This window comes from Neodiprion lecontei, chromosome 1 (assembly GCF_021901455.1).
Source record: "Neodiprion lecontei isolate iyNeoLeco1 chromosome 1, iyNeoLeco1.1, whole genome shotgun sequence".
Classification (NCBI taxonomy): domain Eukaryota; kingdom Metazoa; phylum Arthropoda; class Insecta; order Hymenoptera; family Diprionidae; genus Neodiprion; species Neodiprion lecontei.
In genome coordinates, this window is record NC_060260.1 from 30,751,627 (window position 1) to 30,775,717 (window position 24,091).

The 24,091-nt window shown below is 39.6% G+C and overlaps 2 protein-coding genes across 4 annotated transcripts; both read right to left on the reverse strand.

The window, feature by feature from the left end:
- Nucleotides 1-25: 25 nt before the first annotated feature.
- On the reverse strand, nt 26-21,047 carry LOC107221994 (histone acetyltransferase KAT6B). 3 transcript variants are annotated; one of them, XM_046736892.1, is made up of 7 exons: nt 20,352-21,047; nt 19,739-19,919; nt 16,766-17,505; nt 10,074-10,546; nt 8,140-9,671; nt 6,050-6,432; nt 26-5,810 (listed from the first exon to the last, which is right to left on the reverse strand). In XM_046736892.1, the coding sequence occupies exons 3-7, from the start codon at nt 17,312-17,314 to the stop codon at nt 1,356-1,358; spliced, it is 7,392 nt and encodes a 2,463-aa protein (XP_046592848.1). In that variant the 5' UTR covers nt 17,315-17,505; nt 19,739-19,919; nt 20,352-21,047; the 3' UTR covers nt 26-1,355. The 3 variants fall into 3 exon arrangements, with proteins under 3 accessions (XP_046592848.1, XP_046592331.1, XP_046593317.1); XM_046736375.1 differs by lacking the exon at nt 19,739-19,919; XM_046737361.1 differs by lacking the exon at nt 19,739-19,919 and having other exon boundaries at nt 9,583-9,671; nt 20,352-21,045.
- Nucleotides 21,048-22,423: 1,376 nt separating this feature from the next.
- LOC107222023 (elongation factor 1-beta') lies at nt 22,424-23,781 on the reverse strand. The gene is made up of 3 exons (XM_015661225.2): nt 23,625-23,781; nt 22,704-23,134; nt 22,424-22,629 (listed from the first exon to the last, which is right to left on the reverse strand). Exons 1-3 carry the CDS (start codon nt 23,702-23,704, stop codon nt 22,475-22,477), a joined length of 666 nt encoding a protein of 221 aa, XP_015516711.1. The 5' UTR covers nt 23,705-23,781; the 3' UTR covers nt 22,424-22,474.
- Between the last annotated feature and the right edge of the window lie 310 nt (nt 23,782-24,091).

Consider the following 24,091-nt stretch of genomic DNA (forward strand, 5'->3'; position numbering starts at 1 on the left):
ATCTCATAAGTTTGTTCTCTGTCGATTTCTTTTCACGTTTTTTATTCAAAAATATTGAACAATTGTCGATATAATTTTCTGGTACTATGTAAAAATTGTACAATTTAATTTTGTGAAACTATGGTGAGTACAATTTAATATCTCGGTTCGATTCAAAGCATAAAATGATATCACTATAAATAAAAACATGTTGGTCAAAGATTACACGACGGCAAGGTTAAAGCCCGATTATCTACTTTCATCTTTATACGACGTCAATAGCGGTTTTCATTCTACTAGATCAGTAGATGAATTTAAAATTAATCAATAAAATACTCTATATAAACTATTTACGAGTGTAGTTTTATTTGTTAGTATGATTTATATCTATGTACAATAAATATTGATGTATCTTTACACTATATTTTAAAGACCTTCCTTATTATTTATAATTACACTAACACTAGCGATTTACTTTTGCTGTCAGATGTTTGGAAAAATTAACTTGAATGTGTATTATAAATATAATTTCACGAGCTGTTCTGCAAAGTATCAATGGGAATCATAAAAAGTTAAAATACATGGACGAGCACCACACATTTAAAGTTTAAAATATGAAATATACTTTTCACAATAAAAAAAAAATAGTTTCCACAACAGTTTGCGATTATTTGCAGAATAGCTCTAACTATACAGTCACAATCCTTTCAGACCAAGTGTGCCCTCTCAATACTAAGTGATATTATTACATACAATAGCGGTTGTGAGTGAACATGTGATAAGAATAAAATATAATTATGTGTGTAATGGTGTGTAATATTAATATTAATAAGTAGTTTATGATACATAAAGTACAGCGTGCCCCAAAACGTAAACAACAATGCTTAACAATCGATAATATCAAACAGAATATTATTCATAAGTATTTTATATAAATATTATGATACACAAACGTAACACCTTGAGAAAAATGCCCTACTAAAAATACGTATTTACTTTGTCGTGGGGTCTCTCTCGGCTATTTTTATGATATCCAAAGTTCATTGACAAAAATATCAAACATTTTGAGACATGTGAAGTGATTCAAAATATTGGATCTGTTTCACAAGCTTTCAAACTTCAATTGATGTGATACCACTACTCTAGGTTCGAATGATTGAGTAGCTTTGACACTCGATGTAATGAAGTGGTCGATAGTGACCAATCATCCATTTGAAACGATTGAATGGTTCGAAGTAAGAAGATATGAGTTTATTAAGGTACAGAATTTGCTCTGTCATGAACTCTGAATATTACAACTCATCTCATACTGTTTCCCAGGAACAGGTCTTTTATGAGGGGGGAAAAAAAAAAAGATCAGAAGTTTATAGCTAAGGCTAGCGTGGTCTCATTGTGCCATTAAGGGGTTGCATAAGGCTCCCGTTTATATAGCCGTGATACGTCGTGTAGACGGCTGCCGGGTTTTGTTGGTGTGGATCTTGAGAATACGGCACGTTAACCACACCTACTGGTAACTGACTCGCCTGATTCATAAAACCACCGAGCTGTGCCGCCTGATTCATGTAACCAGTCGTTGGTTGAGCAACTCTGTAGCCATATGGTGAAGCCATTATATTTGGATTCAACGTAACGTTTGGACTAACTCGAGAAGCAGCACTTTGCATTTGTGGGCAAGTACCACTTGGGTCCAATGACTGCCTATATAGACCCTCGCTCGCATATGTTTGATTCAAAGATGCCATATTTGCGTTTGCCGATGGCCTCGAAGCAGATCTACTTGATGGTCCAGGAGTGCCGGGTGGTGCAGTATTTACATTATAATAATTCTTACCATATCCTAGAGGTACCTGGGGAGGTGTAGGTAGCTGTCTCGATGTTTGTGGGGGTGTCATGGTATGAGGGATAGGTGGGGGTGGGGTCAAGTTCATAGCCGGTGGAGGAGTTGGAGGTATCATTTCCAAACCATTTGTCAACTGTTGTAATTTTGCCAAACTACAAGAGTTCGGAGTTTGATGATTACCAGATCCTGTGAGTGATGGTGGGGCCGGTGTGTGTGAGTGAGGTGGCATTGTACTTGTCTGAATGTAGAAATTCGTGGCTGTCGTACAAGGTGTTGGAGCTCCAGATCTGCCACCTCTGTGTTGGATAACGTAAGTATTTTGTGTTGGAAATGCTTGAGACGCCACGGCCATATAATTTCCTTGAGAAATAACAGCCATATTGTGAGAGTGGGCTGCATGTGTATGCGAATGAGGATGAGACATTGGCGGCACAGTCATGGAAGACTGTTGGTACTGGGGCGGTAAATGCGATCCATGTGTGTGGGCTATAGTATTATGACTAACGTGGGCTGCTGAATGTTGAGAACTCTGAGCATGGGAGGTTGGTGGAGTAGCACGATGAGACCTTTGTTGGGTAGATCTCGATCTATGCGTTTGTGATCCACTTGCTCGCTTACTACTGTGAGACTGCGATTGTTGTTGATGTGCAGACTGTTGTTGTTGTTGCTGTTGCTGCTGTTGTTGTTGTTGTTGCTGCTGCTGTTGTTGTTGTTGTTGTTGTTGCTGCTGTTGTTGTTGTTGTTGTTGTTGTTGTTGTGATTGGCTATGAGCCATGCTTTGATTTTGTGCTTGTTGCTGAGCTCCAAGAGATAACTGCATTGGTTGTGGGGTATGCGACTGAGGGAGTGGCTGTGGGGTATGACTTTGAGGCATAGGTTGTGGGCTTTGAATAGGTATATTTTGTGGCGTATGGGACTGAGATAATGGTTGCGGTGTATGAGACTGAGAAAGAGGTTGAGGAGTATGGCTCTGAGGAATGGGTTGTGGACTCTGCGTTGGAATACTTTGAGGAGTATGTGACTGTGGAGTATGTGACTGGGGTGTACGTGGTTGCTGCAGCGGCTGTGGTGTGTGGGGCTGATGCATGGGATGTATTGCTACATGCGCCGGTGGCGTATGCTGAGGCATTGAACAATCTGAGTACTGTACTTGTGGTGGAATATTAACCGCAACTGGAGGTGCTGTGATTTGCAATGAGGTTGCAATATTCGTTGGAGCAGATGGAGGCATAGGTAATGCGCTAGGAGGTCTTTCCACACTGTTTTGAGATGCTAAATCACTAGCTATTGATGTAGGAGATTCTAACCCAAGCTGATTGACATCAAGTTCACATTGTCCATAATGCAACGAATGTACGGAATTAGTTGTGGAATCTGGAGTATAAACACCCATTGAAGGTAAGTCTGGCTGCGAAGGAGGAGTTCTTTTCACAGACCCTGGATTGTCTAAATGAGGCGTAGTTTTACCACTTTCAGGGGAGTTTTGTTTTTCTTCTTGATGTATCTGAAGATGTAGCGTGTCCTGTTCTATCACAGGTACTATCTTTTCCTGAGGTGTAGGTAGTTGGGTCTCCATCATTACTAAATTGCCAGTGGAACTTTCCCTTTTTTCAGCGAGCAGGTTATTTGCTTTACTTTGTGACAAACTATCTTTCAGTTCCTTAGGTTTTTCCCACATGTTTGGTTGCTGTGGGATGGATTGTTCTTGATCTATTTTCTCCGTTTTTTCTGGAATTTTTTCCTTTGACGGTGATGCAGGTTGAACAGGAGCAGTTATCTCTGGAATTTGTCCTGTTTCCGAATTTTTTAGAAGCTCCTTAGAGACATCGTTTCTTTCTTCAACAATAGGTTTATCTACTTCACTTTTTCTTGGACTTGGTTTTTCTTTTTGCTTCATAGTTTTATCCTTTACAATTTCTTTTTCGACCATTTTTTCTAGCTTCTCTACCTTGTCCTTGACTGGACTGGGTGGTGTGAGTGGTGCTTGTTGCGATATCGATTTTGACCTTGGAGGAGGTTCTTCTTCTTCTTCTCCCTCATCCTCATCACCACCCTCATATTCACCTGGACTTCCAGTTGGTAATTCGCTTTCAGTTCGATCTGTTACTGTTGGTGTTTCGATTTGGTCTACTTTATCATCTTTTATACTACTTGGCCTTGAAGGAAATATCTCAGGAATAGTCATTTGTTCGCTAGATACTTTAGTTTGTACCTCTTCAGGAGGAGGTGACAGCGAAGGTGGAGGAATGACAGGACTTTTTGTCCTGTCCTTAGTTGGTGATTCAGGTTTTAACTCAGGCATCTTCAAGTTGTCAGCTACTGTAGCTACCGCAACTTTGGCTCTACTACGCCTCGACATTGGAGAACATTTTACATCTTTGATTTCCTCCTTTTTCCCATTACATTGTGCATCTTCTAGTGCCTTCTTTTCTCTTGCTTGTTTTGCTTGTAGATTTTTTGTTTGTCGGCTAGTAACTTTCATCAAAATATCATCCAATTTGCTTTGTTTCTTTGTAGGCTTTGGAGTAGGTACTGGAGATGGTGGTGTTGAGATTTTGGGAGGACTGTTCGGAACTTCTATTGTTGCATCCAATTGTACTTCTGTTTCTTCAGCCTTGTTCTTTTCCTCCTTTTCACTTTCTCTTTTCTTTTCTCTGTCTCTTTCTCGTTCGTTGTCTTTTTCTCTTTCATTTTCCCTCTCTTTATCCTTTTCCTTAATTTTCTCCTTTTCTTTTTCTTTCGCTATTTCTTTTTCCTTTTCCTTTTCCCTTTCTTTTTCTCTCTCTTTTTCTTTCTCCTTCTCCTTTTCCCTAATAGATTCACGAGTTCGTTTTCTACTACTTTCAACTTTCTCTTCTTTATCTTCAGATTCAGTCTTTTCGGAATGTTTTCGTTTTCTTGAAGGTATTGAAACTGGGGGTTCGACTATAACATTTTTCGGTGCCCTTATTCTTCTCCTTGAAGTTGATGTTGGGGTTGCTTTAGGAGTATTTGTAACGGGAGGATTTTTTGCAGCAGCACTTTTCGTATTTTTTGATGTGACCAAGACCTCCTTATCCACTTCCATATTCATCTTTGTTTCTTCAATATCTACGACTTTCTGACTATCCTTGACCATTACTTTGTTGTCATTGATTTTGTCTTTGTTTTTATCTTTTTCTTTAAGGTGAACAGTTTTTTGGGTAGATTTGGGTTTTAAAGGAGATGCTCTTCTGTGTCCCGATCTCCTTCCCCGTGGCTTCTTTTTTATTTTGACCTTCTGAATTTTTTCTACAATTGTCGGTATGGGCTTAGGCTCCAGTATCGGTGAACTTTCGGAACCAGTCTCCCCCCCTTCCTCAGTACTTAGATATGGGTTGGAAATCTGACTGAGCAATGGAATCCACCGTAAGCATTCTGGATCTAAACTTATTCGAGAACTCTTGCGAACTTTTGCCATGTGAATGTCAACTTTATTCCAATCCACGGCTATTATTACCTTTGGTTTGTCATCCTTAGATGTATTAACTGGTCTGATAAAACCAAGTAGCTGCATTGCCATTGCAATGTCATGAGCTGATACTCCAGTTTCTTTTGTGATATCACCTAGCTTAATGTCTTTATCTTTTCGGTGTAAATCCAGGTACTCGAGAACAACACTCTTCCAAAAAGAATAATAAGACACTCTACCCAAATCGGACAGTGGTTTTTCTGGAGTACCTGGAATACCCTCGACTTTTGATAACAAGTAACTAAATTCTATCAGAAAGCGACCAAATCCTTGTCTCTGATACTGGGGTAGAGTCATTATGCATGAAACATTGTACCTTTGCGCAGGACAATGTTTTTCTTTACTGAAATATCCCACTAAATGACAACCGTATTTATCATTCTTTGTGACTGCGTAAAATAAAAATGGTTCAACATCGTAGTAGAGGGTTTTGTGATCCAGAAACAGCTTTGCCAGCAGACATAAATTCTGACAGTAAATTTTATTCACGTTGCCGTCAATCTGGAACAAAGTATCACAAGAGTTTTCAAGAATATTGCTCAACAACGAAATTTTTTTTTAGTCGATAAAGCTAATTTTCTAAACAATCCCGAATGTGCCCTCCCAGCCACGTATGATTTTTCAGAAAGAATCAGGTAACAAAAACCTCAAATTGTATTCAGACCAATACGGTAATTGAAGAGATGTTAAGTAATGAGCTATTTGATGATGATTATTCATAACAAATAAAACTGACTCACCTCAAATACAGATAAGCCGTTACATCGATAAATTTCTGTGGCAGGTGGATGTCTCCATTGGCATTTATCCATATGCCTGTCCAACACAGCTCGACTTTTAGTGTACTTCAAACAGAATTCACAGAAGAACAACTTGGGTAATCTAGCATATTCTTGGGGAAATGGACTGGAGTACCAAGTCTCGACTTCGTATCTGCCAAAAACGATTGCAGCAGGATTTCTGCTACCAGATCCAGGTCCGGTACCACCAGGACTCAGAGACGAGTCTGTAACCTCATCAGATGTCACAGTTGAGCCGTTAGCTCGTTCCCTAGCCTCTTTAAATAGATCCACATCCTTCTGCGTTACACCTGGGGGTAATGTCTGGGTTGCAACGGGTTCATCTGCAAAGCGTAAATGGATAGTTCTCAACTTCCAAGTAGAATTCATCAGTTTCCAGCTAATAGTTTATATACAGACAAAGAAAAAAAATGTACGCGAATACTTAAATGAAGGTATCCATTGAGAAGTATTTGAAAAGCATACTATTGTAGTAGCAATGAGCCCTGAATACTTCACAGTAATTTTGTTTAGTTCAAGCATTAACATTTTCTTTGTTTCATATGATTTTGTATTTGATAAATTCAAAGACGTTGATTATCAAAAGTGGATAATATGATGGTTTCTTCAAGTTGCTTTATAATACTCCATAATAAGCAACATTTCATACTCAAAAGTCATATACATGACTACATAGTTTGGATGCAAACATTATTTAGCAATTGATTTCATTTTTCTAATTTTTGACATAACTATGTATTTGAAAAATTCGTTCGTTTAAAACAAGTGCAATGTGTTATTTACAAGAAATACATAATTCACGGGCATAGAATTATACGGGATGAATGCTAATTGTAATCCTACATACGTTATGCTATATGTAAAAATAAATTCAAATAACAATAGGTGCAAATAATTGAATTAGTGTTAATTGTGAGTAACAAAGCTAAGCTCTGGGAAGGCGGAATGTGTTGGCAAAGTGTCGAGTACTCTGGGGTATTGAATAAGGGAAACCAATGAGTGATGAATAATTATGCCTGTCAGATATCAAGAACCGCAGCTACAGTAGCCCCGTTAATAAAGAATGGATGATAATGGTAGTAGTGAGTGAGCTGCCACCCAGTGCCATTTATTTGGATGCAGGATAGTTGTTTTCTTTGTTATTTGGGCTGGAAAAGGAATTTCTTTATACACCAGGAAAGATGGCTCGCGCATTTAAGTCGGAGGTTCAGATGAGACAATAAATTTCCTCTAAACGTAATTGATATTATATTGAATAGCATAAATTGATAAAAGCTCGCTGTCTTGACGCCGACTAGTTAATAAATTTTAAGTTGAGTCTCAGTCAATGAAGTCAGAATAAATGCATTTAAATTCAGCAGAATATGGTGGCTATTGCAAAAAAGCAATACATAAAACATTTTCTACGAGAAATCACCATAACAATGAAACAAAAAAATTATAGTGCCAAAGAATAATCAAAGTATCATGCAATGAATGTGGAAAGTTACTTCACAATGTAATGTAAGTGGAGGTATAACGTTTGAATAATAATTTATCAAGGTCTTAATTTTTTGCAAATACTTGAATACAACATCCGATACGGAAAGCCAAAAATTCATCTACTACAAGCTGAACAGTACTTTATCCTTGTATAACACATGAGTTGATTGAACAAACAGAACAATGTTTTTGATTTGTATACCTCTTTTCAAATTACACCATGATTTTGTTAAGCGATTGAAAAAACATGATTGTTCAGTTTAAATAATGTTTCTACTGATCACGTTAATAACAATTACAAATACTTGAGCTGGTTACCGACTTATGAAGCAGATTATTTCATAAATTCACTCAATTCAACCTTAAAACAATCACGTTATCCTGAAGAGAATATCTCTCACACACACACACATACACACACACACACGCATCACACCACACCACACCGCCAACACATCCACGGTGGTGAGCGAGGATTAGATTAAGGGAAGTCGCGATGGGGTGCATTTTTCAGGTTTGGATCGTGAATGGGTGGGGTAGACTCTTACCCTTCTTGGTGGAGCAGGGTGTCGCGCGGGGTGTCGTGGTGGTGTTGGTGGTGGTGGCGCTAGTATAGGTTCGAGGGTTGGGTTTTGGATTTGATTTAAGGTTGGAATTGCTGCCGGGGATATTTTTTGGAATAGCGGGCTCAGGGTGGCGAGTCTGGGTGGCCTCTGTGATCAGTTGTTTTTTTCGCGAATGCTGCTCATTCTTCATTAGACTGGAAGGCGATGAACAAGGTGAGACCATGCTGCCATATTTAAGACATCGTGATTCGTCAACACCTTTCAAAAATTTTTTTTGGTCCTGTTCATGACGTTTGCTATTGACTGCAGTTTTCACTAAATTAGAGGGTGTCATTTTAGGTTGCTTATGAAAATCTTGGAACTCTTGCGAATCTTGTGAGTTCGATCGAAAGAAACTTTCATCAGAAGGTATAAATATGCCAGGTCTAGGTACTCTGAGAATTTCCGTGACATCACTAGGCTTTTTCTTTTCAGTTTTTCCAACATTTCCTGTTGGCTCCTCCTGTTTACATTCCTGATTCCCTTTCGATATTTTATTCGATTTAACAATAATATTGGAATTGCTGCGCTCCTCAGGGCTGGGCCTTTTTCTTCTATCAGGAGCATAATTTGGGGCCTGAGTACCTGATCGTGCCCTGCTATTGGTTGGAGCTGTAAAGAAGTGGCTAAGACCGTCGAATAGACCTTTCAATTGACCTACACCGGGTTTGATTTTACTGTCAGATGAGAAAGTCGAGCTGTCATGGCTAATTTTCTGCTTCTTTTTATTGTCCAAAGGACTTATAGCTGGCTGTATATTAAATCCAAACGTAGGTTTAGTACTCAAGTCAAGTTTTGGTAATGATGCACCAAAGGTGTTTGTTATGTTGCTAAAAAACGGCGATTCCACGTTTAGTTTAGCAGCAGCTGCAGCAAAGCCCCAAGGTTTGTCCTCGTTAAGATCACAAGAGAAAGGCCCTGATGATTTTTGATGTTCTTCTTGTTCTTCCTCCTCGTCATCATCGGAGGAAGACGAATCGCTAGAATCACTTGAACTACTCGAACTACCTTCAGCATCGTCGTTATCCTGGTCGTCAGAGCTATCTGTATCGTCAGAACTATCACTTTCGCTAACCTCGCTGCCGCTGCTGCTAGACACTGGGGGCACCCTTCTATTAGGGGTGCTTTTTTTAGGGGTTACGTTGTTCTGAGACGATTTAGGACTGACACTTTGAGAGGACCTAGACTTATCACCGCCCCCCACCCGCTTTAGCTTATTGTGATCTGCGTTAAACGCGCTCGATCTAAAGAACTTTTGCTTCTCTTTAGAGATCCTATCGTTCTTTTCTTCAAGCAGCCTACCCTGGCCTGCGAGTGGGGTGGGGGGTTGTGGTAATGGAGAAGGATTTTGGGTTGGTTGACAGGGAGAGACAACACCCGCATTACCGTCCGAGCAGCTCTCCACCAGAGCTGCGGGCGCAGTACTCTTCTTTGCTGGAGTCACACCTGCCAAGCTCTTCCGTGATACTCCTAATCTGTAAGTCAACCAAATACTTGCAATGTAGCATATTAAATTGGGAATGTTCGATTACCTCGTCAATTTGCTGTTGACAATTAGATTTTACGAAGAATTATGGTAAATTTTTTACAGTTCTAATTGATTGTCCATTGTAGAATCATACTTTAACTACATTTCAATTCTTTGCACGACATTCATCATGATTCATTAGGGCTAAAGAGTGTTTACTCAATGGATATAAACATCAAACAAATGATTTCGAGTATTTCGTCACCTATATGTCACTAAACTTGTTTGATGAAAACATCACATTTCTTGTCTCTGAAAAAATTATTTTGAAAACTATCTTTAAACCTTTTCGGCTAGTGTTTGTGCATGGTAATTTTATTTTAAGAGTGAATCACACATTTCAACTTACTTTCTATTCTCACGAATCTTGCTAAGTTTTTTCCTTGTACTTGTGGGTGTCCCAGATTCAAGATTAGATGCATCATGCGCTTTATGTTTTTTACTATCTTCCTTTGGTGTGTTGGGTGCATGTGCAGTTTGACAGTGTCGACACCTCCACGGTGCTTTATTTTTTTTATCCAAAACGGGGTCTAAGCACGTTGGGTGATAGCACTTGATGCATCCAGCACACTTAACTAGATAGTTCTGAGACGCCTGCTCCAGTTTGCAGCCAGCGCATGTCGGAGAACAATCGTCACAGCTCCATGACGTACCTCTGTCCACAAGAATCGAAAGTTCTGGAGGAGCGCACGAATTGTGAAGCGCTGCACCACATATACTACATCTACTCAACTTCTCTGCAGCGTTACGTTTGTTGTTGTTGTTATTTCCAGCTGTTGTAGTCCCAAGACACTCTTTGCATATCGGCAATGGTGCAGGAGGCTAGACAATACAAACATCAATAATAATGAATTTCAGGATCCAAGGTCAACGACATGCTCAGCTTCAAGTTAGGGCATTAGTAATGACTGTTTAGCGTGATTTCTTTGTCATTATAACATTTTCAATACGGGTGCAAAACGTTTTTTGAATTGAAGAAACCTTCGGTTACTATGGGTTCACGGACTAAATTTGTGAGATGGAGATAAAACATAACACTACAATAAATTCTAGAATTTTTCTATAACTAATATTCAGAAATTACTTTTGGCTACATTATGATGGAAAGTATAGGTATGTTTGATGTAAAACATTGTATAAACGATTCCGTAAGACAGAAGACTTGTAGGGGAAAATATGCAAGTCAGTTGTCCTAAGTATTTGCATGACGTTTGGGACTCAAAAGCAGATCACCATTTGTTTCCATGTATTCCATTTTATCAGTAATGCATACATTTACGATGTGTAAATACATATGTTATACAACCATGTAGCTATTGCATCTTAAGTTTAATTTGTTTGTAGTTATAATGCTTTCTAACCCATCCCATCCTTGATTTACATGAAGAGTTTCTGCAAATTACGTTTTGTTATGTAGTGTAAAATTTGATAAAGTTTTGCTGTACAACCCGGCTAGGATGATCAGTCAAATCGTCTTTTTTTTTATTGATTTGAATGTTACACCAAGTGAGATAACAGCCCGGTATAATCACAGTGAGTTGTCAAGAAGTTATCATATACATTAAAATGCCTTGCAAGTTACTTCGACAATGCACAAAGAATTCATAATTTAATATTCAGGTTCCTGATCATTTTCAACACGTGAGAAATAACCCTGCAGATATCAAGATGGATAACTCTACCGTTGCCCTTCATTTTTAAACGGTTGTATAGTTCTGTCACACAGTAGAATGTGTATATACAGTTCTATCCACTTATTTATGAGAATAGTAGCAGCCCAGTGCGACTCCATCCAACATTTTCAAATACTTCTTGTAGCAAAACTATTGATCATAGCAATATGTTCTCTCGGATGTTTTTGTAGAGTTTATCGAGACTTTGGAAACTCTTAAACGTAACTTTTCTCTATCTGTAACAGTTAGGTCAGCGTTTGCATAAGTGTGTGATCCTGTTCCGATTTGGCTTAGAAATATCGGTATACCTCTAAAACTATTGATCTAATTGTATTAAAATGTAGACTAAAACCTAGCCTGACATAGCTATCCACAGACAAAAAAGAATCAAAATCGTTTCAGTAATTTTAGAGTGATAACCTAACATACAAACAGACAGACAGACAGGTGTTGAATATGTCGAAAAGAGAAGAAGCAATGCAGCTTCAAAGAATAAACTATAAAAGCGCCAGTTTCGATTGATTTCTTATAATAGAAAGTTGTGGACAGTTGATGTCTATCATTCGACATATACAGTAGATGAGATACAAAATGAATGGTTAACAATTCTCTGTCTCTCACACGCTTCAGCTATATCATGGCTTTCAAGTGGCCAGTATAGAATGAAGATGGAAATAAACAACTTTCTAAAAATAAAATAAAGTAAATACAAACAGGATCCATATCATCCCAAGCACATCATCGCGACACCAATCCTTGGTGACCTTGATTCAAAAAGATACTTGTGTATATTCATTGAACGTACAATAATATATGTGGGTCTCAATACACATGAATACAATGGTTCTCGATTAAATCGCAAAATATAAGAATCGAACAGTAAAGCTCGTAACCTTCCATACTTCGCGGTATACCTGCGGAATCCTATAAATGAACAACAATTAAAACGTAAAAGAAAAACGAGTTCACGGGGTCCCCAGAATCGCGCGTGCACTTTTCCCGCAGAGTGAAAAATAATTCGTATATACGTACATAAATTGTTACGCGTGAAAAAATTAAAATTAAAAAAGTTTTGAATACGTTTCAAATTTGGCAAACATCGTATTACAGTACAACTACCTCAAGCATCTCTTGATCGGTCGAAAAGCGAATCGAAAAGCGCGCGAAAGGCAGATAATAACCTTCCGGTTTGTGGTGGGGCAACAAAAGAAGGGAAGGGGGAGAAGGTGAAGGAAGGCGAGGGAACGCGGTTGTAAGACTCGTATCAGGCGTTATATACTTTCTGTTGCCGACGACGACAAGCTGCACGCGTCGTCGCAACGCTGGGCGTCGCACGTCGTTGCCGTCGGCGTTGACGCAGTGACATACACGCACGGCACAGCATGCAGGGTAACACGAGTAAACAATAAGAAAAAAAAAGGTTTTTGTTCTTGCTAGTGCACGGATCAATAAAGGAAACGATATGCAAATGAGCGACCGGAAGCCAACCGAGATACCACTGGCCCATCGAGGCGTGGGCAGTGGTCGTGACTCGGTGCTACTTCAGCCCCCCCCCGGCTCTACTGAAATACTTGAAGAAAAAAATTGGGGAATAGAGGGAAATGAAAAATAATCATAGTTGACGTGTGTGATATTCCTCTGTCATGATTTATACCACCCCGCGTTCACTCATCTCTTTAGCAGTCTTTCGACCATATTGTAAAGTAGAAAAACTTAACAAGGACGTCAAGCTGTTTCCTTTTAATTCACACGAATAACCGTGTACAAAAGCGCTTCTTTACATATGCAAATATATATGAATTATGTTATGTCATCGATGCATATAAAAAAAAATGAAAAGTAGAAATTAACTGATCACGTACAGTCCGACCTCTCAATAAGAGCGCCAAAGCCCCAGACAGGGAGTTTTTCCGTAAATTCAAGTACCCCTCTCTCTGTCTCTCTCTTTCTTTTTGTGTAGGCTGGACGTTGTTATTGACAATAAGAGATTCGCACGTGAATAATTGGAGCTTTGAAATTGAGTTGGAGTGGGAGAAGCACGCATAACGAAGTACAAAGTAGAAATGGAGAGCTTCTTTCCGATGTTATCACATCATTGGTTAATTCCGTTTTAGAACCGGAAACGGAGCGACCGACGGAGACGTAATAGAAAATGATTTCAACCAACAAACGGCTACGCGTGCTTGTATAATGTACGAGTCCCAGGGATAGGAACGACAAGAACTACTTAGATAAGTAAGGATGGATAATTGCGGAAATACCTGCAGTAACAAGAATAAGAGAATGTTAAGCCTTCAAATGATTGTCAGGACGAGGCCCATGTCGAACTTTTAAAGACCTCTACAAACCATCCGGGAACAACTCTATAATTTACCACGGCACTGCGCACTAATGTATACATTATACTGTATGCATATATGCGTAACAGTCAGGTGGTAATCGATCACGCGGCTTAACAGTCCGACTCGTCCACCTTTCCTCCATTTCTTCTATACCTCTTGTCCTGCACCGCCTCATACACAAGGTGATATAATACATGCGCTCATTGCCTTACAATTAGTTTTTATTGCTTCGCGATGTATTTCAACACTGAACTAATAGATGAATCCTGCAATTAACATGGAAAATGCAGGGGAAATAGTGTGCAATTCAAATGTGCTCAAGGACCTGACGTGAAAGATATTGAACTCTAAATTCAGATAAACTAAACTTATTTTTTTCTTCTTATTTTGAAACTCTTTTCATGCGATTACGGTAATATCATTCATGTGTTATATATATCAAGTCTTACAACTAAGCAGGCAAATGACCGGCAACATGATATCCCATAAACTAATCAATCAATGTACTAATTACATTAAACGGCTTTGTGACATGTCTGGGACGGACGCGTTTGTCTCGAGCGAATTAGATGGTATAGAGGCTATAATTACATCGGTACAATGGGTTGTCGATTCGTTATTAAAAAAACAGCGTAAATCATCCGACGTATCACAGTCGGATGTTGAAACGCTCGAGAGACTTCACACTAAAATATCCATTCATTGCAAATATACTGCTTGTTATAATAATGCCGTAGAAAAAAGTTTCAGGCGAAGTGTCAAATACTGATATTTGGGAAGCGAATGGATTACTATACGATTTCTACATTATTATTATACGACCGATAACTGATACAGAAAAGTTTATTAGGCACAAGTTTTTTGTAACCAATCTAATACAGGGTTCCGTCCGCTTTTTGGAATCTTAAATTCCCTGAATTTTCCAGGCATTCCAGTCTGAAAATGGGATTTTCCAGTAACCTTTCATGAAATATGCCACTGATTAATGACAATTTTTTTACAAATTATCACTAATACCTTTAATATTACCTAATAACTAACTTATTACTGTCTGACTATCAATTTACAAACAGCCTGCAATTTTCCGTAAGAAAAAAAAACGAAAGAAGGTTCGGTATTAGGTAATATACATAGAATGTATGAAGTGGTGTGACGAAACAAAATTTTAAGTGCGATATATTTTTTTATTGAGATCGACGATACTTTGTATAAGAACGAGTTTATTTCCACGAATGACTCAAAATTCCAGTCTTAATTTCGAAACTCCCTGACTTTTCCCTACTGTAAAAAACTCCCTGAGTTTTCCCGGTTTTCCCTGTTCGTACGAACCCTGTAATATTATCAAGAGTAAATTGAATGCAAGTATAAAAAAGAAAAAAGGAAACCCATCATTGCGAAGCTGGACAGTTCTGTTAAAAAATTAGCGTGATCCTCGAATGACTCGCGGGTCGTACCTATAAGACCAATAAATTGTGAAGTTATTACGCAAATGATGTTACTCATTTCTCATAATTCGACACGACGATATGGCGTGCATACCGAATTTTTATACCGCGAGTCGTAATTATAACACGAATACTCTAAGCTCTGACATCGTGTACAGAAAAGCTCGCATATTCAAATAATTTGGTAGCCCCTCGTCACGCTTGCCTGGACATACAAGTTATACTACAGCGGATTTTCAGCTCGACGTTTCCTCAGTTTGCCAAGTTATATTCTCAAGCGAGAATATAAATTTTAAATAAAGATAAAAACAGAATTATTCCGGTATCGCTTCGTTGTACATACATATGGTGTATGTACATAGGTATAGAGTCGAAAGGAACGCGATAACATCGAAGAAGGCTAACGGAAGGCGCAAAGAACGGCCGTCTGCACTGGGGTGATCACTTGTCCGTATCGTTAGCTCGCAACGAGCTAAGAATACAAATATGCCATATTATTACTCCCCGCGTCTATCACAGCCCTAAGTTTGCAAATTAAAACGCTGATTTGTCAATTTATTTTCGACACTTCGTGTTACAGAGACAACACGAAATCATGATACAAAACGACTAGTTACTTTGTAATCTCTTTTCCTGAACTATAGAACGATTACTTTCTCGTATGTGGCATAAATACTAATCACGATGCTCATAATAATAAAATCGATAATAATAATAATAATTTATATTCGTAGGTATAAAATTATCGTGTGTTTTTCGGTAGATCTGACCCGTAACAAAACCACGATAGAAAGCGAGCGAGTGGGTAACGTCGACTTGGCAACGGTAGTTGAACCATTGTGGTACGGAGCAGGTTTAATAGCTACAAATACGATCGCACGTTGCGTAGGTACACTATGCGTCTTGTAATAGTGCAGATAGTATGAACATTATTTGGGTAGATATTCGTGACGTCATTGACATAGATGAAGTAAAAGCAGATGGTCAACTTTTGCATAAATCCCAACTTCATTACTTAATGCCAAATTCCAGTTTATACTAATAAACCGCTTATTAATATAATTTATACTGATATTCGACGACAATTATTCAACTGATAAGTGATGACGACTGTACAAGTTGTTCTAATCAGATTGATATTCCCAATTAGCGTATCCCACTGTCCGTAGGTATAATTTATTATGCATTAGGAATAATCTGCACGTTGGATAATATACGGTAGACAGCTGAGGAGGTTGTATCGAGACTGCGATCGCATTTCACGTTGTTTCTGCATTAGGTTGGCTTGCGTAATATAGAAACAAGCTTTCCGCACTATTACGCCATAATCTAATATCGCCTATGATATAACATAATATTAATAAATACAACGACATAGCGTAAATTGATCTATGTACACAACAAATCTTCTGTCCTACTCTTGTGTTCAGTGTGAACGTGATAGAATGAAGTAATAAAATAGAAACAGATGATCCGAAATTATTTTAGGGAGAGGGGGGTAAATGGTTACCGTAAATGTGACTGCACAACGAGTACACGTGGTTAAAAGTAAATTGCGGTGGGGGGGAATAGAATACTCACTTTTGCCGGTGAATCCAGGGACGAGTTCTGGGCTGTGGATTCGCTGAGCCGTTTCCCCGTGTTCGGAGGCCTGTCCGGTTGCCGGAACAACCTCCCGTCCTGCAGGACGAAGCCCCGGTCAACGGCACGTTTGGCCGACAATCTCAGCGCCGTTCTCAGATCCCCATCGCTGTCCTCTTCGACGGTATGACTCTGCCGTATGTACTTCTCAATGTTTTTCAAGGTCGAGCCCTCGCGCTCGCCAAGTTCGCGTACCGCCTTGCCGAAGACCTTGCTGAGGTCCGTCGACTTGGAAACCTTGAGCGGACGTGACTGCAGGCCACCAGGATCCTTGTACGAGGATTGTCCCTTGTTGAATACCTTGAGTACATCGCCGCGTTTTACAGCGACCTCAAGATGCTCCCCGATTTCCTCCTCGTGATAATTGTGATGCTGCCGTATAGCGTGACATATCCGCTCGACACTCGGCCGCTGCTTCTGGCTCCGTATCTTTCGTATTGCGTCCAGAAACCACGCCGACCACGTGTCCGCGGACTCCGGCTCCCCCATCTCCGTACTGACAATGAGTCGCGAATGCCCCGCGAATCACTTGACTCGGATCTCGAGTCCCGGTCCCGCATTCACTCAATCGCATTCACATTCTGTCGCCCGAGTCTCGCAGTCCCACCTCGAACGACCGGCTCCACGGCGCCCTCAGCTTTTTCCGTCACCGGCCACCTTAACTCTCCTCCGCGTATGTTCTACAAGGAAATGAGCACAGTTTTAATCTCGGTTTCGACTCTTTTTCATCCGAACCGCCGAGAAATAGAGACGACGAACGTACATGGAAAAAATACGAAAAGGAAAGGTGAAATACTGTTGTAAATTTCTGACTCGAACGGTTCTGTCCCTATTTTTGCCCCGCTTTCGATAATGTTTCGCTAATCGGTAGTGAACAATGGTCTTTGAAATTTTTGTCATGAATTTGCGAGTATCAATAACTCTACACTTGTCCATCTGCGTATTTCAGTTTGGTAATCGAAAGTGCTGTCAAAAAATCGTGTACATTCATTTGATGGATTAGGTACGTGAAAGTGAAATAATGTTTCGGTGATAGATGACCCGATCGTTAAACGTTTACCTGCTGCCCTCAACCTGGATTATAATTGAATTATTTTTTTTTTGCTTTTTTTTGTGTGTCAAACTCGACTCGCGGATTTAGGCTCGCCGTTGGAATTCACGTGTGTAAATCGATATATATTCAAGTACAAAGTTGTTCTTGACATTCGCTTATAATTTTTCGATTTGTAGGAATGATAATTTAGCAATGTGCGTACATTGTACAAATTATTCATGTGACAGAAAGACACATGTTGCCGCGCGTAATGCATTTAGCCCGTCAATGCAGTAATAATGTTCTTGGACGCGGAATAACTTGAATAACTCGTTTCGAATCTCAAGAACGATTTAGCGATGAATTTTAATTGAAGCGACAGCACTAACCGATGTTTTGAAATTAGCCTTTTAAAAACCGGAAACGAAGAATTAATTCAACCTGCCTTCGGTGCGAGGCGATCATTCGCCATAATAATAATAACAGAATTATCATGCTTATCATCATAACAATAATGAAGAATATAAGGAAAGTCGAGATATCCATTTTTAGGCATTTAAAAAGCATAGAATCACGGGACCTCCACAGTATGTATTGTATCACGCGTCACTTGGTCCGCGAGAGACTAATCGATCTGAACAACGACAGATTCTGACGTACAGAGATCCTCTCTCCTTGTCCTACGCTCGCGGTTGATCACCATTGCGTTCCTTGTTCCGATAGCCATATTATTCCGATTGAATATTAATTCTTTCGACTGTATGTGCGGCTCTGATATCCAAATAAAACGTACACCTACATGCTACAATTTGCGACGATGTTGTTTGCATATGTGTCTATCTCTATACACACTTTTTAGTTCTAGACGTCGGCTCATCCCGTTTGCCAAGCACATTGCTGGCGCTACTAATAAACTAGAAACTTTAGTAGGAAACGTCGTTCAATTTACGTAACCCAAGATTTCTAGTCTTTGTAGAAAGAGATCTGGATTTCAGGTATGTATTAAAAATACTTAGGTATATACCTCGAGGAGTCTTCGAGTGCAATAGTTTGATTTCAAGATTGTCTCGTAAAATAATCCGGCTAACGTGGTATTAATAGATTGCCGTCGGTGTGTAGATACATTGTATATTCCAGCCTGGGTTGGTATAATACGACCTCAAAATTCTCAACAGCGATTTGACAGCGTGACACGAGTGATTACAATGTTACTTTTGCGAATGAAATTTCTATCTCAAGCAATATTCGTACTACGAAATGTCGGGTCATCCGGTGAAAGGTTTGAGATCTGCATGGTCAAGCATGTTATATTCGTCAGAAATTAATTTGTATTTTGAATGCGCGTGATGAAATATACAACGTGTTCGATATCAACGTCACACTTTCGATCACTGATCCCAAACGAATGTTTCCCGCCAAAAAACATGGACATCAAAGTGGAGTGCATACATACCGAAAACAAGAGGTGGGCAATTGAACGCGTTATTGAGGCTTCTCTCTATACCCTTTTACTAAAACATTTATGAACTACGTACAGCGATAAAATTTCCGTGCCGCCGCAATTGGTTAGAAAATGTAGGTGTTCTTACCGTGACGATGTTTACGTTTACAGTACACGGACAGCAGCATTAAAATTCACGAAATCTGCCCGACAACATTGATTACGCAACTAGCAAGCTTGAGAAATTAAACTATTGGCAATAATAATACAAACGAGTATCAGAGTGTAAAACGGGACTGAATACGAAACGGTGATACGCGACACGAGTAAGACAAGATGCACCTTGACCTAGGATTGGAGTGGCGCGCAAACGCTAGAAGGACGACAATAAACCCGGGCCTGTGCACGCTTAGCTTATTAAGTAAAATAAAATACTGACTGAACGTCTGTCTGTCTCTCCGTCCGGTAAGACAGGCCGGGTGTTTGGCCCCTCTCAGACTCTCACCCAAGGTGCAGCTGCCGCGCGGCAGCAGCTCGACCTGACCGGGCGGCCAACCGCCGCCCGTCGCTTACCAAAAGGCGAAGAATGAAATGCACTCGTTTCCGACCACGACGGTGATCTGGAAATGAATTGTAATGATCTGGAATCGGTGTTAAACGGCGGGATGAGCGACCTTGTCAAAATGTCGGACATGTTTAACAATGTAATTGCGACTGTAGTTAGGCATATGAATAACATTCTCGAAGCTAACATTCCCGACGGGCAGCCATCTTGGGCATACTGTTACGATTCATGTTTCGACCCAGTTTACAACTGATATTTAGCCCCTTGCCTGATAATAAAACGTTAATCCGCATCACGTATACATCGAACTTTCGTTATGTCCTTTGCCGGATGACGCAGATGCATTCAGAAGCAAGGGAAACGACTGGAAACTAAACGTGGACACTTGGCGTACGGGCCGAGCTAGCCGTCCCCGCTGTCCTCTATGCGTCGGAAAGATATTCAACGAATTTTTCACCATTCATTGATAAATATTAGGCCATATTACCTGTCACAGACTGTCCATGTGTAATCCACCACGTATGGTATCACCGTAACTTTACTAGCACGATATCACAAACACTAATTATCTAGTAAAACAGCGTCACATTTCACAAATCAACAAAGGTTACCACTTGACAAAGATGGCTGATGGGGGCTACTGCGCAAACGGGAGGGGAACCAACTGCGCCGGTTAGGAGAAACTAGAAACCAATCGGCCAACCAGGAGGTTATGCGACTGGACTGGTATTTTATCATATCACACGCGTCAAATTCGAATCGGAGCATTTTACCGCGCTATAACCTAATCGGAAAGACTTTTTTTCTTCTTTCAATTCGTACTTCGCACGACCTCAATTGCCTTTTGACGTCGATTAATCTCTCCGACCCTAACAACACGTTTTTATGAAATCAACTCCCACACGATATTCAGAAGCGAGCTTTCTACCGCTTATAATACCCTCATCAGAACTCCGGACGATGATTCATGAAATAACAATTACAAATCATGTTTACTTTACGCTCCCGAATTTCGAGCATGGAATGTGTTCACTCGTTGGTACAATATGGATGCATCGAAATTCGACTCCGTCTAATATGTATAACAATTTCCCCTCGCCCCTCTCCAGATTCTCAATTCAATCAGTCTATACGCTTGTTCAAATTATCATTGATCATTTGCCCGTCCTCCTTAGCCCCCCGGGGCAAACTGCGCTCAACCCAACACGAACCTCCCGGCTCCCCGCTCGCCGCGACCAACGAAAATCCCCTTCCACTTCCCCGACTCCGCCACCTGTATTCCTACTCCACAAGATTCCGTTGCGGATGCCTTTCCGCTCGTACAGCAGAGAATGGACTTTGTGGATAGAAAGGTTTCCTACGAAGCATGTTTCATGATGCCGTAATAGCCAATATGGTTCGAATATACGGTATATTATCGAGAATAGCAAGGTTCAGGGGTTAACGAACTTTAATCCTGTACAGAGATTTATTTTTGGCGATACGTACCTTTGTAGATATTTCTCTGGCGGCTTTATAAATAGTAAAACTCAGTAGATCTATCGAGAATGCTAATTTCATGAGAAAACAAAAATCAATCAATCTGTACAACAGTGTATTCGAATCGGTTACCGTTCGATCAATGGCTTTATTACGGTAATTGAAGTTATAGGTCGATTCCATGACCTATTTGGAGCAGAATAGTAATATTCTGTTGAAAGTAGTCTGGCTGAAGTCAAAGATTGTATAAAACGTAAAAATCAAAATTACTATCAATTCGTAATATACATGCATACATACATATAAAATAAAACAAATGCTATATAATCTAAAATTTCTTTGTTTTTTCTTTCAGTTATAAATATTGTGTTATTACAGAAATTTGATAATATGTGCGGTAAAATCAGTTTCGAGAGAAAATATTTAAAACAATTCCTGTTCGTAGACCACGTATGGTTTGTTTCAATTCATGAAAAACCTGAAATGATATTCATAATAATACGGTAATACAAAACAGCGAGTATGTCTGAAGTCTGTAAGTACAAACATACGAGAAGCTCCGTCGTTTGTAAGACAAGATTAGATTACGTGAGAACATATAATTCAAAAGATCAATCTGCAAAATACTAGCCCAGCAATATGCAACTGCTATTTCTGATGCCACTTATATACTCGTCCAGCTTTGTTCTTATACACCGATTAATTATCTTTCTGACTGTAAATGAGTGTGGTCAATCAAAGATTACAAGTTATTTGGCTGTTTACCCTTCAAACAGTATAATACTATAAAGCTTAGAATGAATGATAGCTCAGGTTCACCAGGATCTTCAAGATTTAAATAAAAAGAAAAGATTGAAATTTTCATTTCAGACGGAATAATATACCTGGCCAAATATTAATTTATTGCTAGTTGAGTGCAGTAATTTTCATAGTAATTTATAGGAAGAGTCGTATTAGATGAGTTGATCTAATCCGCAACAATTATACATACGACTTAGGTAGGAAAAACAATAACTATTAGCACACTAGATTTAAGACCGGTAACGGAATTTCGCTAGGAGTATAAAGTAACAGCTTGTATTTACAAACAATTAATATTTATTAATTCAATATTGACGGAGCAGACGATATTTAAATCTTGTTGAAGGCTGCAATGTCAACTGACTGTACAAAGTCTTCGAAGTTTTGGATTTCTTCAACTAATAAGTCGACGGAAACTTTGTCGTCCTCTACAACACACATGATCTGTAACTTGTTGATTCCATATCCCACAGGCACGAGTTTTGCTAGAAATTCCAATATTCTCAATTAAAACAATTCATTCGAAAATCATTACCAAAAACAAGCAGAGAATACTTACAAGCACCCCAAACCAGGCCGTCCATAGAAATAGACCTCACATGCTTTTCCATTTCTTTCATGTCTGTTTCGTCATCCCATGGTTTGACATCCAACACAATACTGGACTTGGCAATTAATGTAGGTTTTTTGGACTTCTTTTCTGCATACGCTTTGAGCCTTTCCTCTCTAACTTTAGCAGCTTCCGCATCTTCCTCTTCGTCGGATCCAAACAAATCTACATCATCGTCGTCGTCAGCTGGTTTGGCAGCCTTGGGCGGTGGAGCAGTCTCAGTTCCACCCAAGATGGAAGGGACTTTTTTCACGCCCGGAAGAGACTTGTGTTCATAGGATTTGATGTGTGTGTACCATCTCTGGACATGGGGATTCGATCCCAATGCAGCGTTCCCCAAAGCTTCAAACACTGCGACATCCGCTTGCGAAGGTTGCCATCTACGTAAGAGTGCCAACGTATTAGAACTCCAACGATAATTTGTTGTAATGTATGTATACAATATAAAATAAAACTATTCATCAATGAAAATAAGACGTAACCACAAATTGGCGAATCACAAAAATATGTTGCATCAGATAGCTCGCTCAGATTTATTTTTGGAATCTTCGAATTGGGGAATATGGAACGAGTTCCGAAGTTGCAAAGCCGGGTGGGCAAGGTGATAGTTGACAGGCCAATCTTAATAACTTTTAGCATGCAAAAATATCGTTGCGAACGACTAGAAAGTCTTGACATTCGAATGAAACATGACGATGTGAGGAGACATTATTAACAAAAAAAAATTTATGTCAGTGAATCTTCGTCTGTACGGATAATAAATAAGATTGGTGACTGAAACGGAAGAGACCGACAGAGGTTGACTTTACATGCCGACAAGTGGAACACGTGAGTTAAAATATGCACAGAAACCCCGTATAATATACTTGCCCTTCGATGTAGCTGCGGTCGGCAAGAAAACGGTTCAACTCCTTCAAACCCTTGTCAGTCTTAAGATCACCAATGGCCATTGCGAGCGTGTATTTTATTAATAAATATTATACGAAAGTTGCGGCAGTCTGCCTCTCTAGTCTACTCGCCGGAAGAGAGAGCTGCTGATACGCAGGGTTCATTTAGTCCGGACAATACTTTACTTTTTATGAGTGATGCATTTCCGGTTGAGTTTCTGCCAATCGAATCGCGAATCGCTAAAGAACAACCGGAAAAGTCGATGCTACTTGAGAATTCTTGCGACTATTTCAAGCAGAGGACGTATTAATTTATATAGATATTTTTTTAAATTTAGAAATCACCTGCAATAGAACCACTTGGTGTGTAGAACAAAACGCGTTACGGAAAAAAACAACATTGGACAAATTCGTCTAACCAATGGACTTCGCATCTGATTTTACCTTTTT

Bases quoted from the DNA above. Each gene is read 5' to 3' on its own strand.
- LOC107221994 (XM_046736375.1), bottom strand. From the start codon at position 17,314: ATGGGGGAGCCGGAGTCCGCGGACACGTGGTCGGCGTGGTTTCTGGAC. The intron at 9,672-10,073 runs GTAAGTTGAAAT...GTTGACTTACAG, and splicing joins AAGATTCGTGAGAATAGAAA to ATTAGGAGTATCACGGAAGA. The intron at 6,433-8,139 runs GTAAGAGTCTAC...TACGCTTTGCAG, and splicing joins ACCCTGCTCCACCAAGAAGG to ATGAACCCGTTGCAACCCAG.
- LOC107222023 (XM_015661225.2), bottom strand. From the start codon at position 23,704: ATGGCCATTGGTGATCTTAAGACTGACAAGGGTTTGAAGGAGTTGAAC. The intron at 23,135-23,624 runs GCAAGTATATTA...ACTCTTACGTAG, and splicing joins GACCGCAGCTACATCGAAGG to ATGGCAACCTTCGCAAGCGG. The intron at 22,630-22,703 runs GTAAGTATTCTC...TGGAATTTCTAG, and splicing joins CGGCCTGGTTTGGGGTGCTT to CAAAACTCGTGCCTGTGGGA.